Source organism: Bactrocera dorsalis, chromosome 2 (genome assembly GCF_023373825.1).
Source record: "Bactrocera dorsalis isolate Fly_Bdor chromosome 2, ASM2337382v1, whole genome shotgun sequence".
Lineage (NCBI taxonomy): Eukaryota > Metazoa > Arthropoda > Insecta > Diptera > Tephritidae > Bactrocera > Bactrocera dorsalis.
In genome coordinates this window covers 3,819,840-3,838,113 of record NC_064304.1, presented here as the reverse complement: position 1 = coordinate 3,838,113, position 18,274 = coordinate 3,819,840, and the positions used below count along the sequence as shown (strand labels likewise).

General features: G+C 32.2%; 4 protein-coding genes and 1 pseudogene across 11 annotated transcripts in view; 3 read left to right on the top strand and 2 right to left on the bottom strand.

Annotated features, from left to right (window-relative positions):
- Window positions 1-6,208, top strand: part of LOC105226800 (cubilin) — a 97,865-nt gene extending 91,657 nt beyond the window's left edge. For 3 of the 4 annotated variants that reach the window (XM_049448549.1, XM_049448547.1, XM_049448548.1), the window contains one exon: window positions 805-6,208. In XM_049448549.1, the coding sequence (XP_049304506.1) occupies window positions 805-1,115 (311 nt within the window). In that variant the 3' untranslated portion in view covers window positions 1,116-6,208. The remainder of the gene's footprint in view (window positions 1-804) is intronic. The other variant, XR_007421741.1, reaches the window with a different exon arrangement.
- Window positions 6,209-6,833: 625 nt separating this feature from the next.
- On the bottom strand, window positions 6,834-7,730 carry LOC105226738 (uncharacterized). Of its 4 annotated transcripts, none has more exons than XM_029550417.2 (3): window positions 7,470-7,730; window positions 7,269-7,384; window positions 6,834-7,218 (listed from the first exon to the last, which is right to left on the bottom strand). In XM_029550417.2, exons 1-3 carry the CDS (start codon window positions 7,597-7,599, stop codon window positions 7,174-7,176), a joined length of 291 nt encoding a protein of 96 aa, XP_029406277.2. In that variant the 5' UTR covers window positions 7,600-7,730; the 3' UTR covers window positions 6,834-7,173. The 4 variants fall into 4 exon arrangements, with proteins under 4 accessions (XP_029406277.2, XP_011204056.2, XP_029406276.2 ...); XM_011205754.4 differs by having other exon boundaries at window positions 6,834-7,211; window positions 7,470-7,718; XM_029550416.2 differs by having other exon boundaries at window positions 7,269-7,399; window positions 7,470-7,708.
- Window positions 7,731-7,905: 175 nt separating this feature from the next.
- Window positions 7,906-9,938, bottom strand: LOC105226739 (WD40 repeat-containing protein SMU1). Its single transcript, XM_011205755.2, has 5 exons — window positions 9,766-9,938; window positions 9,356-9,681; window positions 8,599-9,285; window positions 8,146-8,537; window positions 7,906-8,080 (listed from the first exon to the last, which is right to left on the bottom strand). Exons 1-5 carry the CDS (start codon window positions 9,789-9,791, stop codon window positions 7,982-7,984), a joined length of 1,530 nt encoding a protein of 509 aa, XP_011204057.1. The 5' UTR covers window positions 9,792-9,938; the 3' UTR covers window positions 7,906-7,981.
- A 1,274-nt stretch (window positions 9,939-11,212) lies between these two features.
- LOC105226740 (GILT-like protein 3) lies at window positions 11,213-12,927 on the top strand. 2 transcript variants are annotated; one of them, XM_049448554.1, is made up of 5 exons: window positions 11,213-11,425; window positions 11,751-11,918; window positions 12,124-12,291; window positions 12,553-12,693; window positions 12,762-12,927. In XM_049448554.1, the coding sequence occupies exons 1-5, from the start codon at window positions 11,342-11,344 to the stop codon at window positions 12,861-12,863; spliced, it is 663 nt and encodes a 220-aa protein (XP_049304511.1). In that variant the 5' UTR covers window positions 11,213-11,341; the 3' UTR covers window positions 12,864-12,927. The 2 variants fall into 2 exon arrangements, with proteins under 2 accessions (XP_049304511.1, XP_049304512.1); XM_049448555.1 differs by having other exon boundaries at window positions 11,384-11,519.
- A 3,204-nt stretch (window positions 12,928-16,131) lies between these two features.
- LOC105226801 (GILT-like protein 3) lies at window positions 16,132-18,170 on the top strand (annotated as a pseudogene).
- Window positions 18,171-18,274: the final 104 nt, after the last annotated feature.

Below are 18,274 nucleotides of genomic sequence, written 5' to 3'. Positions count from 1 at the left end.
AACTTAAGACATGCTTTGAAATTTCATGCAGTTAAAATGAGTTTTTGATATTTTGAAGAAGAAAAAATAGAATAATTGGAGCGATAAAAGGGGCAGTTATAAAAAGGTATATTAAGTTTGGCACTAAGCTTGTAACACCTAGAAGGAATCGTCCCAGACCATATGACCCGATTTAGCCAATGTTATCTGTCTGTCTTTTCTCTGTCTGCCGCTTTTGTATATGAGCGAGCTAGTCCCTCAGTTTTTAAGATATCGATCTGAAAATTTTATACGCCTTTTTGTCTCCAAGAAGCAGCCCATTTGTCGAAATTGTTCATATAACTGTCATATAAATAAAACATTTTAGATATTGGTCCCACAACATATAGCTGAAATACGAACTGATTTATCAAAATCAAGATAAAGATTCTTATACAGGCATTATAGCTTCGGAGCAGCCGAAGTGAACTATTTTTGCTTTTTTTATCTCCAACGAATATGTGAATTTCAAACCCTTTATTTATCGTCTATAATTTTATGTAAAACAATTCGTCACTCTCTTTCTAAAACAAAGAATTTGGTATGATGTTTCCCCATCAAGTTTGTGTCTTAAGTCTTTTGATTGTCCCAATAAAATAACGCCTTACCACGGTATCTTTTTTCTACGAAGAAGTGAGCACTTTTCCTAGAATGACTTATCGTTGTCTTTGTCATTTAAAATTTATTTATTTCATTTTCTGGTTTTCTTCTTTTATTTATTTTCCTTTTATATTGCACATTTACTAAATATAAATTATATCTCTGCTCTCCGCACAATCGCGTCAGGTTTGAGTTCCAGTCGACGGCATTTGCAAGGCGGTGCGAGCATATCGGGTAGTCTGCATGGCATCAATAGCGGTTCATTGATGATACCACCAGCGCCCCTGCCACCCACCAGCGTACCACCACCGCCGCATATCTGCATTGCAGGTGTCGACGGCCTCAGCGCGGGCATACTAATAAACGACGACGACGGCCTGGACGATGACGACGAAATCGATCTGGACAATGTGCAGCACGAGATATTCATTAACGACGTACGATTCGACGATGAGGAGAACCACTTGGAGCAAATGCATCATTTGGAAAACGTTTAACAATTGGCGAAGGTTTTGGGCGGCAGTAGAGGCGTTATCCCATTGTTGCAACAATATGCGGCATTTTATAGGAATTTACAAGCATAGGAACAGATTTAATTTACAATAATAAGCATTAATGATTATTACTAGCGAAAACATTAGTAATAATAGTTGTACGAGTACATCATTAAGTCAGGTTTTTAATAACAGCATAAATCAATAAAATCTAATTCCCACGAATTAATATGAAGTTTGAAGCAAATAACAACAAACAGTCGCATGAAATAATATGAAAATAGGAAAATGCAGCAAATTCGAAACGCCAAAGGTACGGAGAAGTCAGTGTTAGTGAGAACTGAAGGAAACAGTCAGAAGGAGTGGAAGCGAGAATGACTAAGAGAAGAGGCGCAGAACTTTTCTCATTAAATAGTAAGGGAATGTAAGACTCGAAAAATTATTGGGTTTAGACTGGGTTTAACGGTATTTTACTGACTTTTTTATTTTTGAGAAAAAATCGTATAAAAATAATATATACATATTTGTGTCCACGCGACATTTGGAAGATCACCTAAAATAACTTGTTGTAAAATAATTTCCATAAATTTAATATTTAATAGTTAACAGTACTGCGAATGGTAGGAAGCGAGATAGCATTTTGACAAAGCTTTTTATTGTGAAACAAAGTAAAAAGTAGTGAACTTAAGGCGAAATTGAAGCGAGAGGAAAATCTAAAATGAAATAAATTTAAAATTAATAGTAAAAAAACAACAAAAACAAAAAGAACAAATCATAAAAAGGCTCATTAGAGATAATTAAAGAATAAGTTATATATAAAACAGCATAAAATAGTAAACGAAAATAAAACGGTAAATCTCATTCAAAGTGAATTCATGGCGAAAAACAAAATATTGTTGATTTTTATATTTGATACGATTTAGAAGCATTATACATTTATTATTCGTAAGACCACAGCCGCATTGATCGGTAAACAGCAACAACAGCAACGCATATACATGTTTCAATTCTGTTAACGACAAACACACGCACCCATAACAAGAACCAAAGTGGAGACAAAAAACCGCTCACAATTCACTCAAAAAATCACGCATTCTATCTCTTTTCTACACCCGTTCTTTATCTTTTCTACACCCAGGACAACACTCATCCCCCCATCCATGAGCCGCTCGAGACACTTGCACGCAAACACGAAGAACGCGTACGCGCAGAATGAAGCAGCATGCCACATCAATAATAATGATTCTAAAATGTGCTCAATACGTTAGTAAATATACAATAAAAAACAATACGTACGAGTATTATTGCGAGTAAATAAACAAAATAAATAAATAGCAAACATATTTAAGTACATACATACAAATTTGATAGTAAAATGCCATAAAAACAAACATAAGAAGCGTAACAACATAACAACGTAACAAAAGTCAAACACTCATACATAATACCTTTTTGATGGCAATATTGCGTATTTATTACGGTAAAAAACTACGAATGTGACAACAAACCGACAACAGACGAGTTGCTGCTCAGCCGTCGTGCGACTACACTGAATAATAATAATAATCAATTAGTGACTATCAAAACTGCATCTTCCAAAATAAGTAATTAAATAACAAGCAACTAAGGCACTTAAATATAAAAATATATATATTATATAATGAGATCTTTACCTTGGACACTGGCATTAGGTAAAACAAAGATAAAAATTTATTAAACGAAAGCATAACAGTGAAAATGGCTATAAAAAGGGATTGTAGTAAATTTGATATAACGCGACTGTTGGCAGACAAGCAACGAGTATACATATGTATATGGAAAGGGTTAAAAGCCTTTACTTACATATGTATATTAAAATATTCAGAATTTTATTATTATTATTTTTTTAATTTTATTTATTTTATTTTTTGTATGAATTATTTTTTATTTACATGTGTTAAGGAAATAAATAAACGACACATTTTAAAAGAAGTTTTTGTTTTAGCTTATATTTCTTGCTAATGAAGTTCCAAAGTTGGAAAATCGTTAAACAGAAAACATTAAAAAATAAATAAAATTTAATTCGCAATATTTTTCACCGAAAAATTTCGCTTAATTATAGAAAAATATATTTTCATCTTTTTTTTCATTAATTTTTAATGTTTTTGTACTCGTTTTCATTCGTGTGTACTCGCATATGCAAACTGCAGACACAGCGCGTAGAGGAAAAAAGTAAAATCGTGTAGAAAGGCAAGAAAGTTAAGAAGCAACTAAAAAATATCAGTTTCGCCTAGAATTAAGATTAATGAATGCAACTAAAGTTAAACACTAAATTAAATGTTGGTAGTAAATTTAAAAAAAAAAACTAAATAAACTAGAAGTAAAAACATGATTAAACGAAGCAAAGAGTTGAAAATTAATTAAAAAGAATTAAATAAATTGTAGTTATAATTATTAAAAATGCACGGAGGCAATGTTAAAGAAAAATGCTTAATTAGACACAAATGTATTCATTAAATGAAAACTAAACGATATAATATAAAATGAGATCATTAGAGGTGTGAAGAAATAATTTTTAAATGAATTTGAACCAAACTACTTACACACACACTCACACACAGAGACAAATGAAAACACTGAACATGATATACATACATATTTAAAAGCAAGTTAACCTTTGGAGCACTTTCATCTTAAAGTGCTTATAAATATGTTTGCTTTCTTCCCTTACTATAATTTAAAAAAGCTTAAAATCTTCGCAACAATATTTTTTTTATTTTTTTTTCGTCAAAGTCCTCAAAAAGCTTCACAAGCGTTATGTATGTGATTTTTAATAACAACAATAAATTTTTTATTTAATTTTTTTGTTCAAAATCGCCAATATTTATTTATTTTCCAACTAAAAGTGCATACATACATATAATTTAATGAACACATTACTTCCACACATACATGCACACTTACACACACACAACTACATAACTGCATGAAACATATAAAACTAAAAAATGTTATTAAAAAGAGTATTTATTAAAAAAAATAGATAAAAGTATTGGTTTCATAGCGCACGTACGTTTTACAACAACAACAAAAATTCAATAAATAAGTGATGTTAAAAATGTTTGCGAAATTAACGAAGAAAATTAATGCTAAATAGGGTTAAAGTATTGTAATTAAAAACGTCAAAATTGAATTAAGAAAGCAAATCAAATTAATTAAATGTAATAAAATAAGTATTTGCATACATATATTATGTAACACTGCGAATTGCATAAAAAACATATGCCCTTGTTGGAAAAAGCTGACAAAACAACATAAATAAAGCATAATTTGTATTGGCTCAACTTTTTTTTTAATTTGCTTTATGAAAATTAAATTTTTTCAATGAAACTGTTAATTTCTCTCGGCAAAAAAGGTGAATAACTTGATTTGCAGACATCTGAAAGCCAACGCTAACATAACTATGCTGAGAAGTTATGAAATATAACAGTAGAAATGCAAGCTAAATGAAATAGTCGTAGCAATATCTAAACAAGGGTATTTAAAAACAAGCATTAAAACGATCGAGAATCAAAAATATTAACTAAAAGGTTATTAAAATTAAAAATAAAACTGTTTATCAAATAAAAATGAAAAAGCGCAGTAAAACACAGCTTCGAAAGTAGCAAAATGAAATGTCAGAGTAGGGGAGGGAAGCACAATCCCCAAAGTAAACAATTGAATGTTAACATTAAATATAAAATCGATACATAAAATATGACAACAAGCATGGATGCAAGCATAACATAACACAACACAAGCATATTGTAATGTAAAATTATAAAAGTATAATATGCGATAGGTTAAAAGTTCACACAATAAAGAGCAGACAGACAAACAGAAATATGTTATTGAAAAAATAAAACGAGCTAAACATTTTAATGCATTGTAATAAAATATTGAAATACAGCAAAAACTGTTTGAAATACACACATACATACATATTAAACTCAAACAAAAAACCAAAAAACAAAAACGTAAACAAATATTGATTAGATTGTGTAAGAGAACGCGTAATTTTTAGTGTGTTTAATTCAAAGCAAATACAAAACAACAAAAAAAAAACTCAATAAAAGCCCAGAGGGGTGATAAAAACAAAACCACAAAAAAACACATTCCCAACACCGTTGGCTGGGAACTGAAGCATCAAAGTAAATAACAAAGATGAAAGAAACCCTTTTGTGTCTTGTTAATTATTATTGTATTTCTCTGTATGTGTAGAGAGAGCGTACGCGATTATTACGTTACTTCTTACGTTATTTGCATTAATTATACAATTAGTTACTTGTTATGTATACAACAACAACGACAACAACAATAATGAAAATACACTGAATATGAAACATGCCTGCTTACACCCACACAAAGACACACACACAAAATATATAAATACAAAATAACAGTAAAATACTTTAGTTAGACACTGAAAAATGCAGAAAATACTCGTTATCAATTCCAAAATACAAGAAAAATAGTAATTTGCCAAGTGCAGTGCAAGCTGCAGACACCCTGTATATTGTGTTTTAAGCAGCTATAATGATAGTCACAATTAAATTTACCAGTAACAATATAAACACATACTTACATGCCCACAAACAAGCATTTGCCTTAGTTATTTAAATTAATTATACAGATTAATCGATAACTGCATATATCGATGTTGATCGAACCCATATTTTATACGTGAACGTACACGCAAGCATTCAAACAACAATAAACAAATGTATACAATGCTATTATTATTATTATTATTATTATTATTATTGCTATTATTATATCTATGTACATGCAGTGCTTATCTACGCAAATACATACATATATAATATGTAATAACCAACCGGAGGATGCATTATATTTGTTTAGTTTATGGTATGCATTGTTCACATATTTTTATAACCCATTGTATTCTGTTAGTAAGAGTATTTACATACATATGTATATGCATAACCATTCGTTTCAACAGCCAATGGCTCAATGTTGTCAACTACATAAGCATTCATGTTATGTATTAGCAGCTATGTCAATCTAATTTAAGTCTTATTGTAATCGGTTGAAATAAAATTTTATTGAAATACAAATACGCTGCTACGTTTGTGTATATTCATTATACATATACAAATTTTGTTGGGAGAGCCTATTTGTAAGTAAACTAAAGCGCTGCGCATATGAGAACCAATTAATTTTTAGTAATGCCGAAGAACTTATCCTCCTCAGTCGCTCTTGCTCCATTTACAGGATTAAATCCACTTGGGGATTTCACGAATTCGATTTTTTGCATATTTTTAGATATCGAATGTACATACATACATATATTTCCAAACATTCTCCGAAAATCTGAAGTCATACCGGAAATAGTTTCGCATGCAAGAATTTAAATTGCTGTAACCGGCTCCGATAACTTTAAACGTCTTGTTAGATATACATACATATTTGACAGTTAATAATCCAAAGCAAATGATTTTTGATAATATATTTTTTAAGCCACTCTGAAGTGCAAAATTTTTCACAAACAATTACTTTTTTTTTTGGGAAGCCGTTATATTAACAAAAATCAAAATTTTGACTAGCCCTTCGATAATTTTCAGCGATAACATTAATATATATATATTTTTTTTTTGTTTTGGTTTTTGTTTTTAAGATAATTTGAAGCAGTGGGCCACGGGATCAAGGACTTGCAACTGGTTATAAGTAGACGCAAGTGTGTCAATAGTTAATGTCATTTATTGAATTCCGCAGTTAACAAATGCTTGCCTTAACAGCTGATTACTATGTATGTGTAAATTTATCTGGGAAACAATTTTAGATGCATGTTTACAAGTATGAACTTTTATTATTATCTAGCAGTCATACAATTTTAGTATATTAATTATATAAGCAAGTATGGAGTGTATATAAGTATGGATATGAACGTGTTTGTATCGCAATTCCATTTTAGGGAATTTAGTTTAGTAGAAATGGTTGAACAATTTAGCAGCTTTCAGCAAAATCTCTTCTTAATCACTTCACTTCGTCAGATGCCGAACGAAACTTGCCCAGCATCTTGTCAATGGCCGTCATATCTCCCTTGACCAGCGCTTTTTTCTAAAATCTGCGATATTAAAACCAACAAAAAAACAATTTTTCAAGAATTATTCTTACATCGAACACGAGTTTGTCGAATGTTGTCTCCTTTGTGCCCACTAAATAAAAGTCATCATCGGATATGGTGATTTCAGCATCCGCCGCTTCTGTTGTACCATCATAGATGTTTAGATCTTTAAAATCAAAGACTATAACAACATCAATTAATACTTGCCACAATTACGGTTAGCGCACAAATAATTGTGTGTCTACACTCACCCACACTTTTAATTAGCTTGCCATCGGCATCGGTGAAATTGAACTGGAATACACTTAAGACAGTGCGACGATCAGGATTAGAATCCTTCAATTTGTTTCTTATCTTTTCGATAATACACTCGCTCTTCATTGTTTCAGCAATTGAAATCCAACGTCTTCGCCGCAATATTCACAAGACACAACTGAAACAGATTTAGCTCAATTTTGGATCAACGATTAGAAGCTTTAGCTGATAAAGCATGTATACGGGTTTGTATACACGTATCTTCAGCGCTATACATATTTATGTGTTTCAATTGATACAGTAAATGACCGACGTAAAGAGGAATTTGCATAAGGCTTAATTGAAATCAATTTACCTAATCATAGCGAGACCAATTATTATTGCTTTGTTGATGTGATCGACCAGGTTACAGTAATTCTAACCCAATACACATAATTTTATTTGATTACAGGTTTATTCATTTCATATCAATTATATGAATATCTTAGAATTACAACTACATCTATGCTTATGGCTTCCATAATTTAAGTAGACCGTCTTCACTATAAGTGGCTAACAAATTTTGGTGTGGATGATGAGCAAGACCAATGACGTCTTTTTCGTGAACCTGTTCAACATTTATCAATTAGACATATTTACGTTTGATAGAGAGCAATCTAAATAAGTACTCACGTTCAATGTACGTTCCAACTTGCCAGATGTAACCGAGAAACAATAAAGCACCTGATCTTCACCAGCACAATAAATAAATTCGCCACGCGGTGAAATAGTAGCTGAAATGAAGGCACCTCCTTCGCGTTTACCCGATGAAAAGGAACGAACAATTTGTCCCTGCATGTTCATAATAACCACAGTGTTTGATCGATTACAAACGATGAAATGTTCTGGATTCTTAGGTAATATTAGTACGGTGTTTACTGCCAGCTCATTTCCTAACGGTTTATAGGTAGACACACATTCGGTGGTTTTTAATGACCAAATCTTTACTGTACCATCCGATGAAGCACTGAGTATGTTATGTCCATCTGGGGTGAAAGTTGCCTCATTTACAAATGACGTGTGACCTGTGTATAATGTTATATAAATCTTATAAATTAAAATACAGTACATTCCAACACAACATACCTTTGAACTCTTTCAGCATTTTGCCAGATTTTAATCCGTGCAAACGAATACTGTAATCAAAGGAAGCACTCAGCACTTGACTATTGTCACGCGAAAATTGTAAACAAGTAATGCCCTTCGTGTGTGCCTTTTCGAATTTTCGCAAACACTGTCCAGTTATAATACGCCACACTTTGATTTGTCCATCTTGCGCACCAGAAGCAACCATTTCAGAGTCCCTTGAAAATGATAACGCCAATACCGCTTGTTCCATCATCATGAACTGATCTTGTGCTTGGTATTTGAGATCTTTACGTATTTTACCAGTCGTGAAATTCCAAACCTCCAAGAAGCCATCAACGCTTCCCGTGATTAGATATTGTCCATCAGGTGAAAACTGTGCACACTCAACGTGTGACTTTTGGCCAAATTTAATTTGGCGAAACATTTGGGTAGGAAACATTTCTTCTTCCTGGTCCTTCATTGCAGCTTTACCGCGGAATAAATCGATTGTTGTTCCCGGCGGAAGTAGTCCTTGGTGTTGTTGCCATTTTAAGGCCTGACCTAGCAGCGCTAATAAACGGGATGATGGTACTACATGTACTTCCCCGCTGAGCTCCTGCGCTATTACGGCTCGTCTTTTTTCTTTACTGCTTCCTTCGGGATAAGCTTCTCTTGGATCGAAATATGCTCGCTGAAGCATATTTTCTGCAAATTAAGTTAAAAATGTATGGTTAAAAATATATATAAAGACATATAACTACCGCTCCATAAGTACCTAAGTGAATATATCTCTCTGGTTCATGTTGTTTCAGCATAATCATAGGGTCTGTCTGTCGAAGCAACGAGCGCGCCGCACCTAATTCTCGCAACTCTATTAATTCAAGAACAATTTGTTCATAAAGATTTAGAAGTTTCTTGTCAGGTAATTTTAGTGACTGTGTCACTTTCAGCACGGTGTCCCAGTGACCATTTACGATATCTTGCACAAAGCCATCTACACTGTCCACCGTATTCAATGAAACACTAGTCTCTTCTTGAAGTGTTTGTAGGGTTTTATACAAATTGGATTCCTTCAAATACTGTTGTATTAGACGAATAACACTGAAATAAAAATTTATTTTACAACATATGTATACATTATCCGCTACAAAACCGGCGCAACCATTTGCCATCATCCACACTTACTCAGCCGATTCAATTTCAATAGACATTGTCTTTGTTTAGTATTATTTTATTCTCCTGAGTTTGCTGAAAATTGTGTATTTCAATTTATTTATTTTTTTATTTAATATACTTAAATCTTTAAAGTAAATAGATGCAGTGCATGCCACAGCAAAATGTCAACATAATTCGACCAGACCTGAAAGATGCCAGATGTCACAAAAAAACTAGAATAAAAACATTACAATCGCATTGCCAACTATTGTAATTACACAAAGAACGTAAAAACATATGTGGCTAACTCGACAAGATGAACGAATTTCACCACTGCTGCTCGGAAGGAGAAATTTTAACAGTAGCGCTTGAACAAAGGATGTTTCCTGGCTGAGCATTGTATAAAAATTATACTCAGAAATATATAGTGCTATTACAAACGTTTGTTAGTTTTTTTTGCTTATATTTTTATACGTTTATATGCAAGCACATTTATTCGTAAGAATTCGTTTTGTGCGTATTAGTGAATACAAGTGCAATTGAATAAATTTTAATTCATATACTTTTAAAGCAATTCTTGAAGTTAATAGGAAAGTAATATTATATACGTTCTCTACTTTTATCTATTGAATATGTAGTAAAATGCTTGTCATTACGTCTAAATACTAATTGACAGTCTAAATCTTATAAAATTTATTTATAGTTCTGAATTATGGAAAAATAATAACACACTGCTGCTTAAAGGGAATGTGAAAGGTCTGCTTTTCAATAAGTCTTCATATACTAGTTTTCTTCTTGTAATAATAAAATAAAGTGGTTAGCTGTTTTAACCAAGATAATTAATAAAAATATTTCTGTCAAATATGTCCTACATATGTATGTTTTTACGAACAATTCTTCATTTCACACCGCAAATATTCGTTATGAACCAGGAGACAAAATTACGAAGACACAGAAAGAGTTGATTTGTGTTGAATAATTCGTTTAAAAGACTCAAATTAGTTGACAACACACTAATTTTCATAACCATTCAAATGTAAGCTTTTGCTGCACGATCTTTCTTCAATTATGGAAATATGTCCCAAAATATTATTACTTCCTGTTTTCATTAAAAATAAAAAATCCTTGGATACACATAGTAGTCAGTGGAGAGAGGTTGCAATACTTTAAAGAAAATAATATTTTTATTTAGTAGTGAATTTTTATAACTACAAATTATTGTATAAGTACGTCCATTGAGGTGTAATATATTGAAAACATTTAAAGTACAGTTATTATTCAAAACAGACAGTTATACTTCACCTGAATTCACTACTGGGAAAATATGCATACAATTTTATATGTAAGTAGTACGTGCCTCAATTTGGCGCTTTATTAATACTATCTAGTATTTGGAGAATTTAAATTGCAGATGTCTGTGACGCATGTGAATTAAATATTTCGAAAGAGATTTTAGCAAAATATATTCTGTGCTGGGAATATGATGTCCAGTCTGCGTTTTGCTCTGTAACAGTAAAGTGGTCATAGAAAAGCTGAAATAATTCAAATAAGTACATATATTGAGACATACATATGTACTATATATGTAAAAAGCAACAAAGAGAAAATGTCAATGAAACAGTGTACTGCCGTGTTATCAGTGTTTTATATTTTATATTTATTACGTGCAACAATAGCGCTTCAAGTCCAAGTGAGTATGTAGCCGATAATGAAAGAACTCAGGCGAGATGGCGCGCTTTTGCTATGCAGAAACACATACAATAAAACAAATAAATACCGACAAGGTAGATTCCGTGCTTTAGTTTTGTCACACACTGTGCATACTTAAGTAAATATTTAATCAAATACGAGAGTTTGTAGGTGGTGTTTTAGAAAGCATTTAAAAATGTGTGCGATAAGAAAATGTTTTTAATTGACAGAATGCTATAGAAGTATCCTTAAATACTTAATCTGCAAATAGGAATGTAGGAAAATATATTTTTTATCTTACCTGTGCTAATTTGTTTCACTTTCAGTCTTCGGCACAGCCAACGGCAGATCGACGCTTAAAGGTTGGTGTTTACTATGAGACGCTTTGTCCGGATAGCAGGACATTCATACGAAATTCACTTTACGACGCGATGATTATCAACGACTGGCTAAAATACACGGAGCTTCAACTAGTACCATATGGGAAAGTCACGGTATGACGGTTATGCACATGCGAGTACGTGTTTGTATGTGTATGTGTATGTACACGTACATGCATGTGTTCGTACGAGTGTACATTAGTTGCTGCATTTATCATTTGCTTTCAAGTGCATTTTCACGTAAAAGCTATTTGTTTGTGAAACTATGCAGACTACATCTGTTTTAAGCTACAATTTACGCTTTTTTCAATTGTTTCAGTCTTGGACAGACCCAACTACGAATATAACAACACTTTATTGCCAACATGGACGCAGCGAATGTGAATTAAATGCACTACATGCCTGCATTGTGGAGCACAATAATGTGAATGACCAGATGAAATTGATAAGATGTCTATTGACGGGTCATGCAACAAGTCTGGATGAGGCAAGTATTTGCATTAGCCAAAATAGGAGTTTATATTCAGTTATGGAGTAGGAATATTATTTAGGCAGTGTTGGAAAAACTAGTAGAAAATTGTCATATGTATGTGCATATCTCATGTATCCGAATATTTTGAGATATTTTTTAAAAATCACCACGGTTATTGTTAAAGTACCGTTAAAACCATTTCAGTTAATTCTAGCTTTCATATACTTAATACGAAGCCATTCTAATCTAATTTATTAAATATTTTATCTATGCCAGTGTGCTAAAAACTTGGTTATTGATGTGAGCGCGGTGAAGGAATGTAAATCTACGCGTAGCACTCCAGATATATTGAAAAAGTATGGGGAAATGACGGACGCGCTGGACATATCTTTCGTGCCATCAGTAACATTCGATGATGTGAAATATTAAAAATAATACTTATATACATATTTCAAAATTAATATAATTGTCACTTTTATTTACAGAAATTTGATCGTTGGCGTCAACGTTACTTTATATACAACTTCCCGGTAATATTTTGCCGCGAGTACAACAACAAATTTAATATTACCTTACCGCAGTGTTAATAAAAAGGAATTTTTTATTCGAGTATGTATGAAATAAAAGAAAATAAAGAAATCTTAAATCGAATTGTATACAAGATATACATATTACTAGAGTTAGAAAGTGCATAACTTTTGTAGATAGATGATTGCGTTATCTTTCCGGAAGATATTAAGATAAATCCTTCACAGATAAATCGATTGCTAAAATCATTCCATTCCAATAAAATTGTTGTTTTTAAAACTTTTTGATTTGTCAAGCATGGCAAGGAAGTTCTCACAATTATTGACTTGACCGCAAATATATATAGTGGAGGACAATATTTATTTATTGAAAACATTAAATATTTATGTTATCATCATAGGGCACCAAAAACATGATAAACGTTCTCTGATTGTAGAGAAGTAGACTGTGTTGCCAGTTTTACGATATTTCATCTTTCGAAGGGATACTCTTTTCTATTAGTGAATTTCACCACAAAAATATTATTAGCGATTTCACCAATATTTAACATAAAGGGGTTGAAAATAGCAGAGTTGGGCATTTTCAGTGTTAAATGAGAAAAATAATGCTAATTTCAATGTTTAGAAATGTACGTTTACAGATTCGCATATTTACAATGCGCAAACGACTATGGATACCATTTATAGATACTCTCCATGCATTTGATATTAAAGCACATATCGCTCATTTGCTGCAAGACCGGCATAAGTCAAAAAAATCGATTCTCCAGAAAACGCGTTTAAAGTTTTCAACTGACTACAACCTTACATGGTGACTCCAACCTTACACCTCCTCTCAAGCGGAGCATATGAGAGGTATTCATACGAATTTTTCACTCAACATGAAGTATGACATAACGAACAATTCTGCAGCATTAACTCAAAAATCACGTTTTTTGATTTATGCCGGTCTTGCAGCAAATGAGCGATATGTATGTAAGTATATACGTACATATGTATGTACAATTTGACCTATTTAATGATTAATTCCGATAAATCTGTTGAAATATATGTACGAGTATAATAAAGTCACATTACGTAAACATTTAGTTAATAAAGGTTTGATAAGTTATATATTTAAATACATATGTATGTATGTATTTATTTGCTTTGGGCATGAGAAGTTTTGATAAAAGCTTAAAAGACCAAGTCATATGCATACGTATGTAATTATGTGTACATATGAACAGATTTTAAAAAACTATATAGATAATGCCCACATATTCACATATGTATTTAATTTTGTGTTCATATAAACAAGTTTGAAAGTATCATTCGCATTTGTAAATTTGTCTACACACAACTTTGTATGTAAATATGTACACCCATTGTTTCAATCAAATCTCCGTTGTCACGGACAACCAATGGCCGAACTTCACGTTTTGTCAAAAAGTCAATGTGTCGAAGGACTGACGGGACGACAAGGCGTCACAACATTGTGTTGTTGGTAGAAAACCCGAGCTGTGCTGAGAAAAATAAACGAATGGCCGCCGATTGTCACCGCTTCCCTTTCCGCTGTATCAGCTTCGCCTACAAACCAGCGTAAATATGTTTATGTGTGAGCTTGCATACATATCGACGCATATTTTTGCGAGCCGCGTAAAAATGTTTTGGAGTTAGAAAATATAACGGTTATGTGCCACAATCAAAGGTATCAGGGGTAATCGCTTGCTCTTGCAAACCCCTTGCACGGTGCAAGAATTGCAAAAGGGACAGGTGTAAAAAAAAATGGCGCATCCTGGTGACATTGATCCTGACTCTCTTGGTGGTCTGAAAAAAAATCAAAAGAAATTCTTAATCAGTAAGGATGCTGTTATAGTCCCTACCTCAGGGAACACGAAAAAAAAATTTTTTGAAAAATGCCGACTGCCTGAAAATAAAAATCATTTTTTACGTTTTTTTTTTGAAATTCCTGAATTTTTTAAAATATTAAACACAAAAATTTTGACACGATGCTGGAACGATAAAGGATCATATAAAGAAGGTGCCCACAAAATTTCAAGTAATTCCGTTGTATAGAACTTGAGATAATGCCGATACCGTGTGGTAAAAAGTAGTTTCGAGAAAAACGCGTTTAAAAAAGTGAGTTTTCTTTTGTGTAATTCGATACGGCCGAACCGGGCTAGGTACTGGAGCTCTCAAAATAATTTTAATTTTTAAAATTCCTTTGGAGGATATATTCTTAAGGGTCTAAACTTTAAATATATGAAAAAAATCGAATTTTTCAAAATTCTAGAGTATAATACCCCATTAAGCGAGTGGTACTTAAAAAAATAATTTCTATGTCTTTCAAAACATAAAAAAAACCGTGAGATGCAGCAAGATATAGGCTGTTAAGAGGGATGATTTTAATTTAAGCGGAGTACTACTTAGCCGGGATTGACTGTACACATAAATCAGAGTAATATTGTATATTTTGTTTGAACCATTTCTTGACTTGAAAATCGACAAATAAACTATGTTGTCAGTTATATTCTAATATAATGTATTTGAATACTTATGTATATTCGCAGGGTTGTCACTTTTCCTTTCCATAGAATTTCAGAAATACTTACATATATTAAAATTATGAATTTTAGCTTTTGCCTTCCTCGCCAAAAGCTGCTTGTCGGTAAAGGCATGCTCGGGGAGAGGTATGACCTTTGGTTTTATGAATGAATCAAATTTACTCGTTCAACGTTCGCTTGCATTCATGAACGCAAATTTTGTTGTTGTGCAATTTACTATAAATGACGTCGGCAATTTGGCTGCCATATTGATTTCTGATGCTATTTGTGACGATTGTTGGTTTTGTAGAACAATATTTGTAGTTTTTTCGGGTCACATATCTGCATTTGAACATATATAAGTAGGTAAAAAAAAAGTAGGTACATATGTTGTGTATGCATCATTTGTGAAGGAATGTCATACGCACATATTTACATGTGTACGCGTATGTATGATGATGCTTGAAACGATTGTTGTTTTTGTAAAACAATATTTGTATGCATAAATATATTATCATTATATTATATTTATACGAACAATTCTTCATTTCGCACCGCAAACTTTCGTTATGAACCCGGTGACAAAAGTACGCAGGCACAGAAAAAGTTAACATGTGTTAACCTTGGATACACATAGTAGTCAGTGGAGAGAGGTTGCACTACTCCAAAGAAAATAATATTTTTATTTAGTAGAAAATTTTTATAACTACAAGTTAAAGTCCATTGAGGTGTAACATGTTACAAACATTAAAAGTACAGTAATCATTCAAAAAGAGACAATTATACTTCACCTCCATTCACTACTGGGAAAATATGCGTACAGTTTTATATGTATGTAAGTACTACGTGCCTCAATTTGGGCGCTTTATTAACACTATCTAGTATTTGGAGAATTTAAATTGCAGATGTTTGTGACGCATGTGAATTAAATATTTCTAAATCGCCAGATATTAGTAAAATATATTATTTGCTGGGAATATGATGTCCAGTCTGCGATTTGCTCTGTAACAGTAAAGTGTTCATAGAAAAGCTGAAATAATTCAAATAAGTACATACATATATTCAGACATACATACATATGTACTATACATATATGTAATAAACAACAAAGAGGAAATGTCAATGAATCAGTATGCTGTCGTGTTATCAGCGTTTTATATTTTATATTTATTACCTGCAACAATAGCGCTTTAAGTCCAAGTGAGTATGTAGCCGATAATGAAGGACCTCAGGCGAAATGACGCGCTTTTGCTATGCAGAAACACATACATATGTACATACTTATGTAAATATTTAATCAAATACGAGAGTATGTAGGTGGTGTTTTAGAAAGCATTTAAAAATGTGTGCGATAAGAAAATGTTTTTAATTGACAGAATGCTATAGATGTATCCTTAAATACTTAATCTATAAATAGGAATGTAGGAAAATATATTTTTCATCTTAACTGTGCTAATTTGTTTCACTTTCAGTCTTCGGCACAGCCAACGGCAGATCGACGCTTAAAGGTTGGTGTTTACTATGAGACGATGTGGGCGGATAGCAGGGCATTCGTACGAACTACACTTTACGAAGCGATGATTATCAACGACTGGCTAAAATACACGGAGCTTCAACTAGTACCAATTGCGAAAGTAAGGGTATAACGGTTATGCACATGCGAGTACATGTACGTACATACATACATGTGTTCGTATGAGTGTACATTAGTTGCTGCATTTATCATTTGCTTTCAAGTGCATTTTCAAGTAAAAACCATTTGTTTCTGAAACTATGCAGACTGCGTCTGTTTTAAGCTACAATTTAGGATTATTTCAATTGTTCCAGGTTTGAATAGACCCAACTACGAATTTAACAAAACTATATTGCCGACATGGACGCAGCGAATGTGAATTAAATGCACTACATGCCTGCATTGTGGAGCACAATGAAGTGAATGACCAGCTGAAATTGATAAGATGTCTATTGACGGGTTATCCACCAAGTCTGGATGAGGCAAGTATTTGCATGAGGTAAATTAGGAGTTTATATTCAATTATCGAGTAGGAATATTATTTTGGCAATGTTGAAAAAACCATTAGAAAATTATTACATGTATGTATGTATCTCATGTATTTCAATTACTTCTAGCTTTCATATACTAAATGTAATCTAATTTATTAAATATTTTATCTATGCCAGTGTGCTGAAAATTTGGTTATTGATGTGAGCGCGGCGAAGGAATGTAAATCTACGCGGCACTCTCTAGATATATTATGGGATTATGGGTTTATGACGGACGAATTGGACTTATCTTTCGTGCCATCAGTAACATTCGATGATGTAAAATATTAAAAATAATAATTATATATTTAACCTTTAACTTATGAGGTCAAATTTCGAAACGTAGATTTAGAGGTAGTAGTAAATTTTACACCATTTTGATTGTTAAAATTTATTAGAGATTTTTTTATTATAATACTTACAAATTTCATCAAACTGATTTAAATTAATTCTAATTACAGTATTTGGAAAGAAAATTTTAAACTCTTTGTATTTTTTTGAAAAATGTGTCGTTTATTTTAGAAGCCTTTTTTATGATTATGAGAAAATCAAAACACAAGGTGTAAAATTTACTACCACGTCATAAGTTAAAGGTTAAAAATTAATATAATTTTTACTTATTATTATTTACAGAAATTTGACCGTTGGCGTCAACGTTACTTCATATACAATTTCCCGCTAATATTTTGCCGCGAGTACCACAACAAATTTAATATTACCTTACCGCGGTGTTAGTAAAAAGGAATTTTATATTTGAATATGTATGAAATATAAGACAATAAAGAAATCTTAAATCGAATTGTATACAAGTAATCTTACTAGAATTAGAAAGTGCATAACTTTTGTAGATAGATAGTTCGTTATCTTTACGGAAGGTATTAAGATAAATCCTTCAGCGATAAA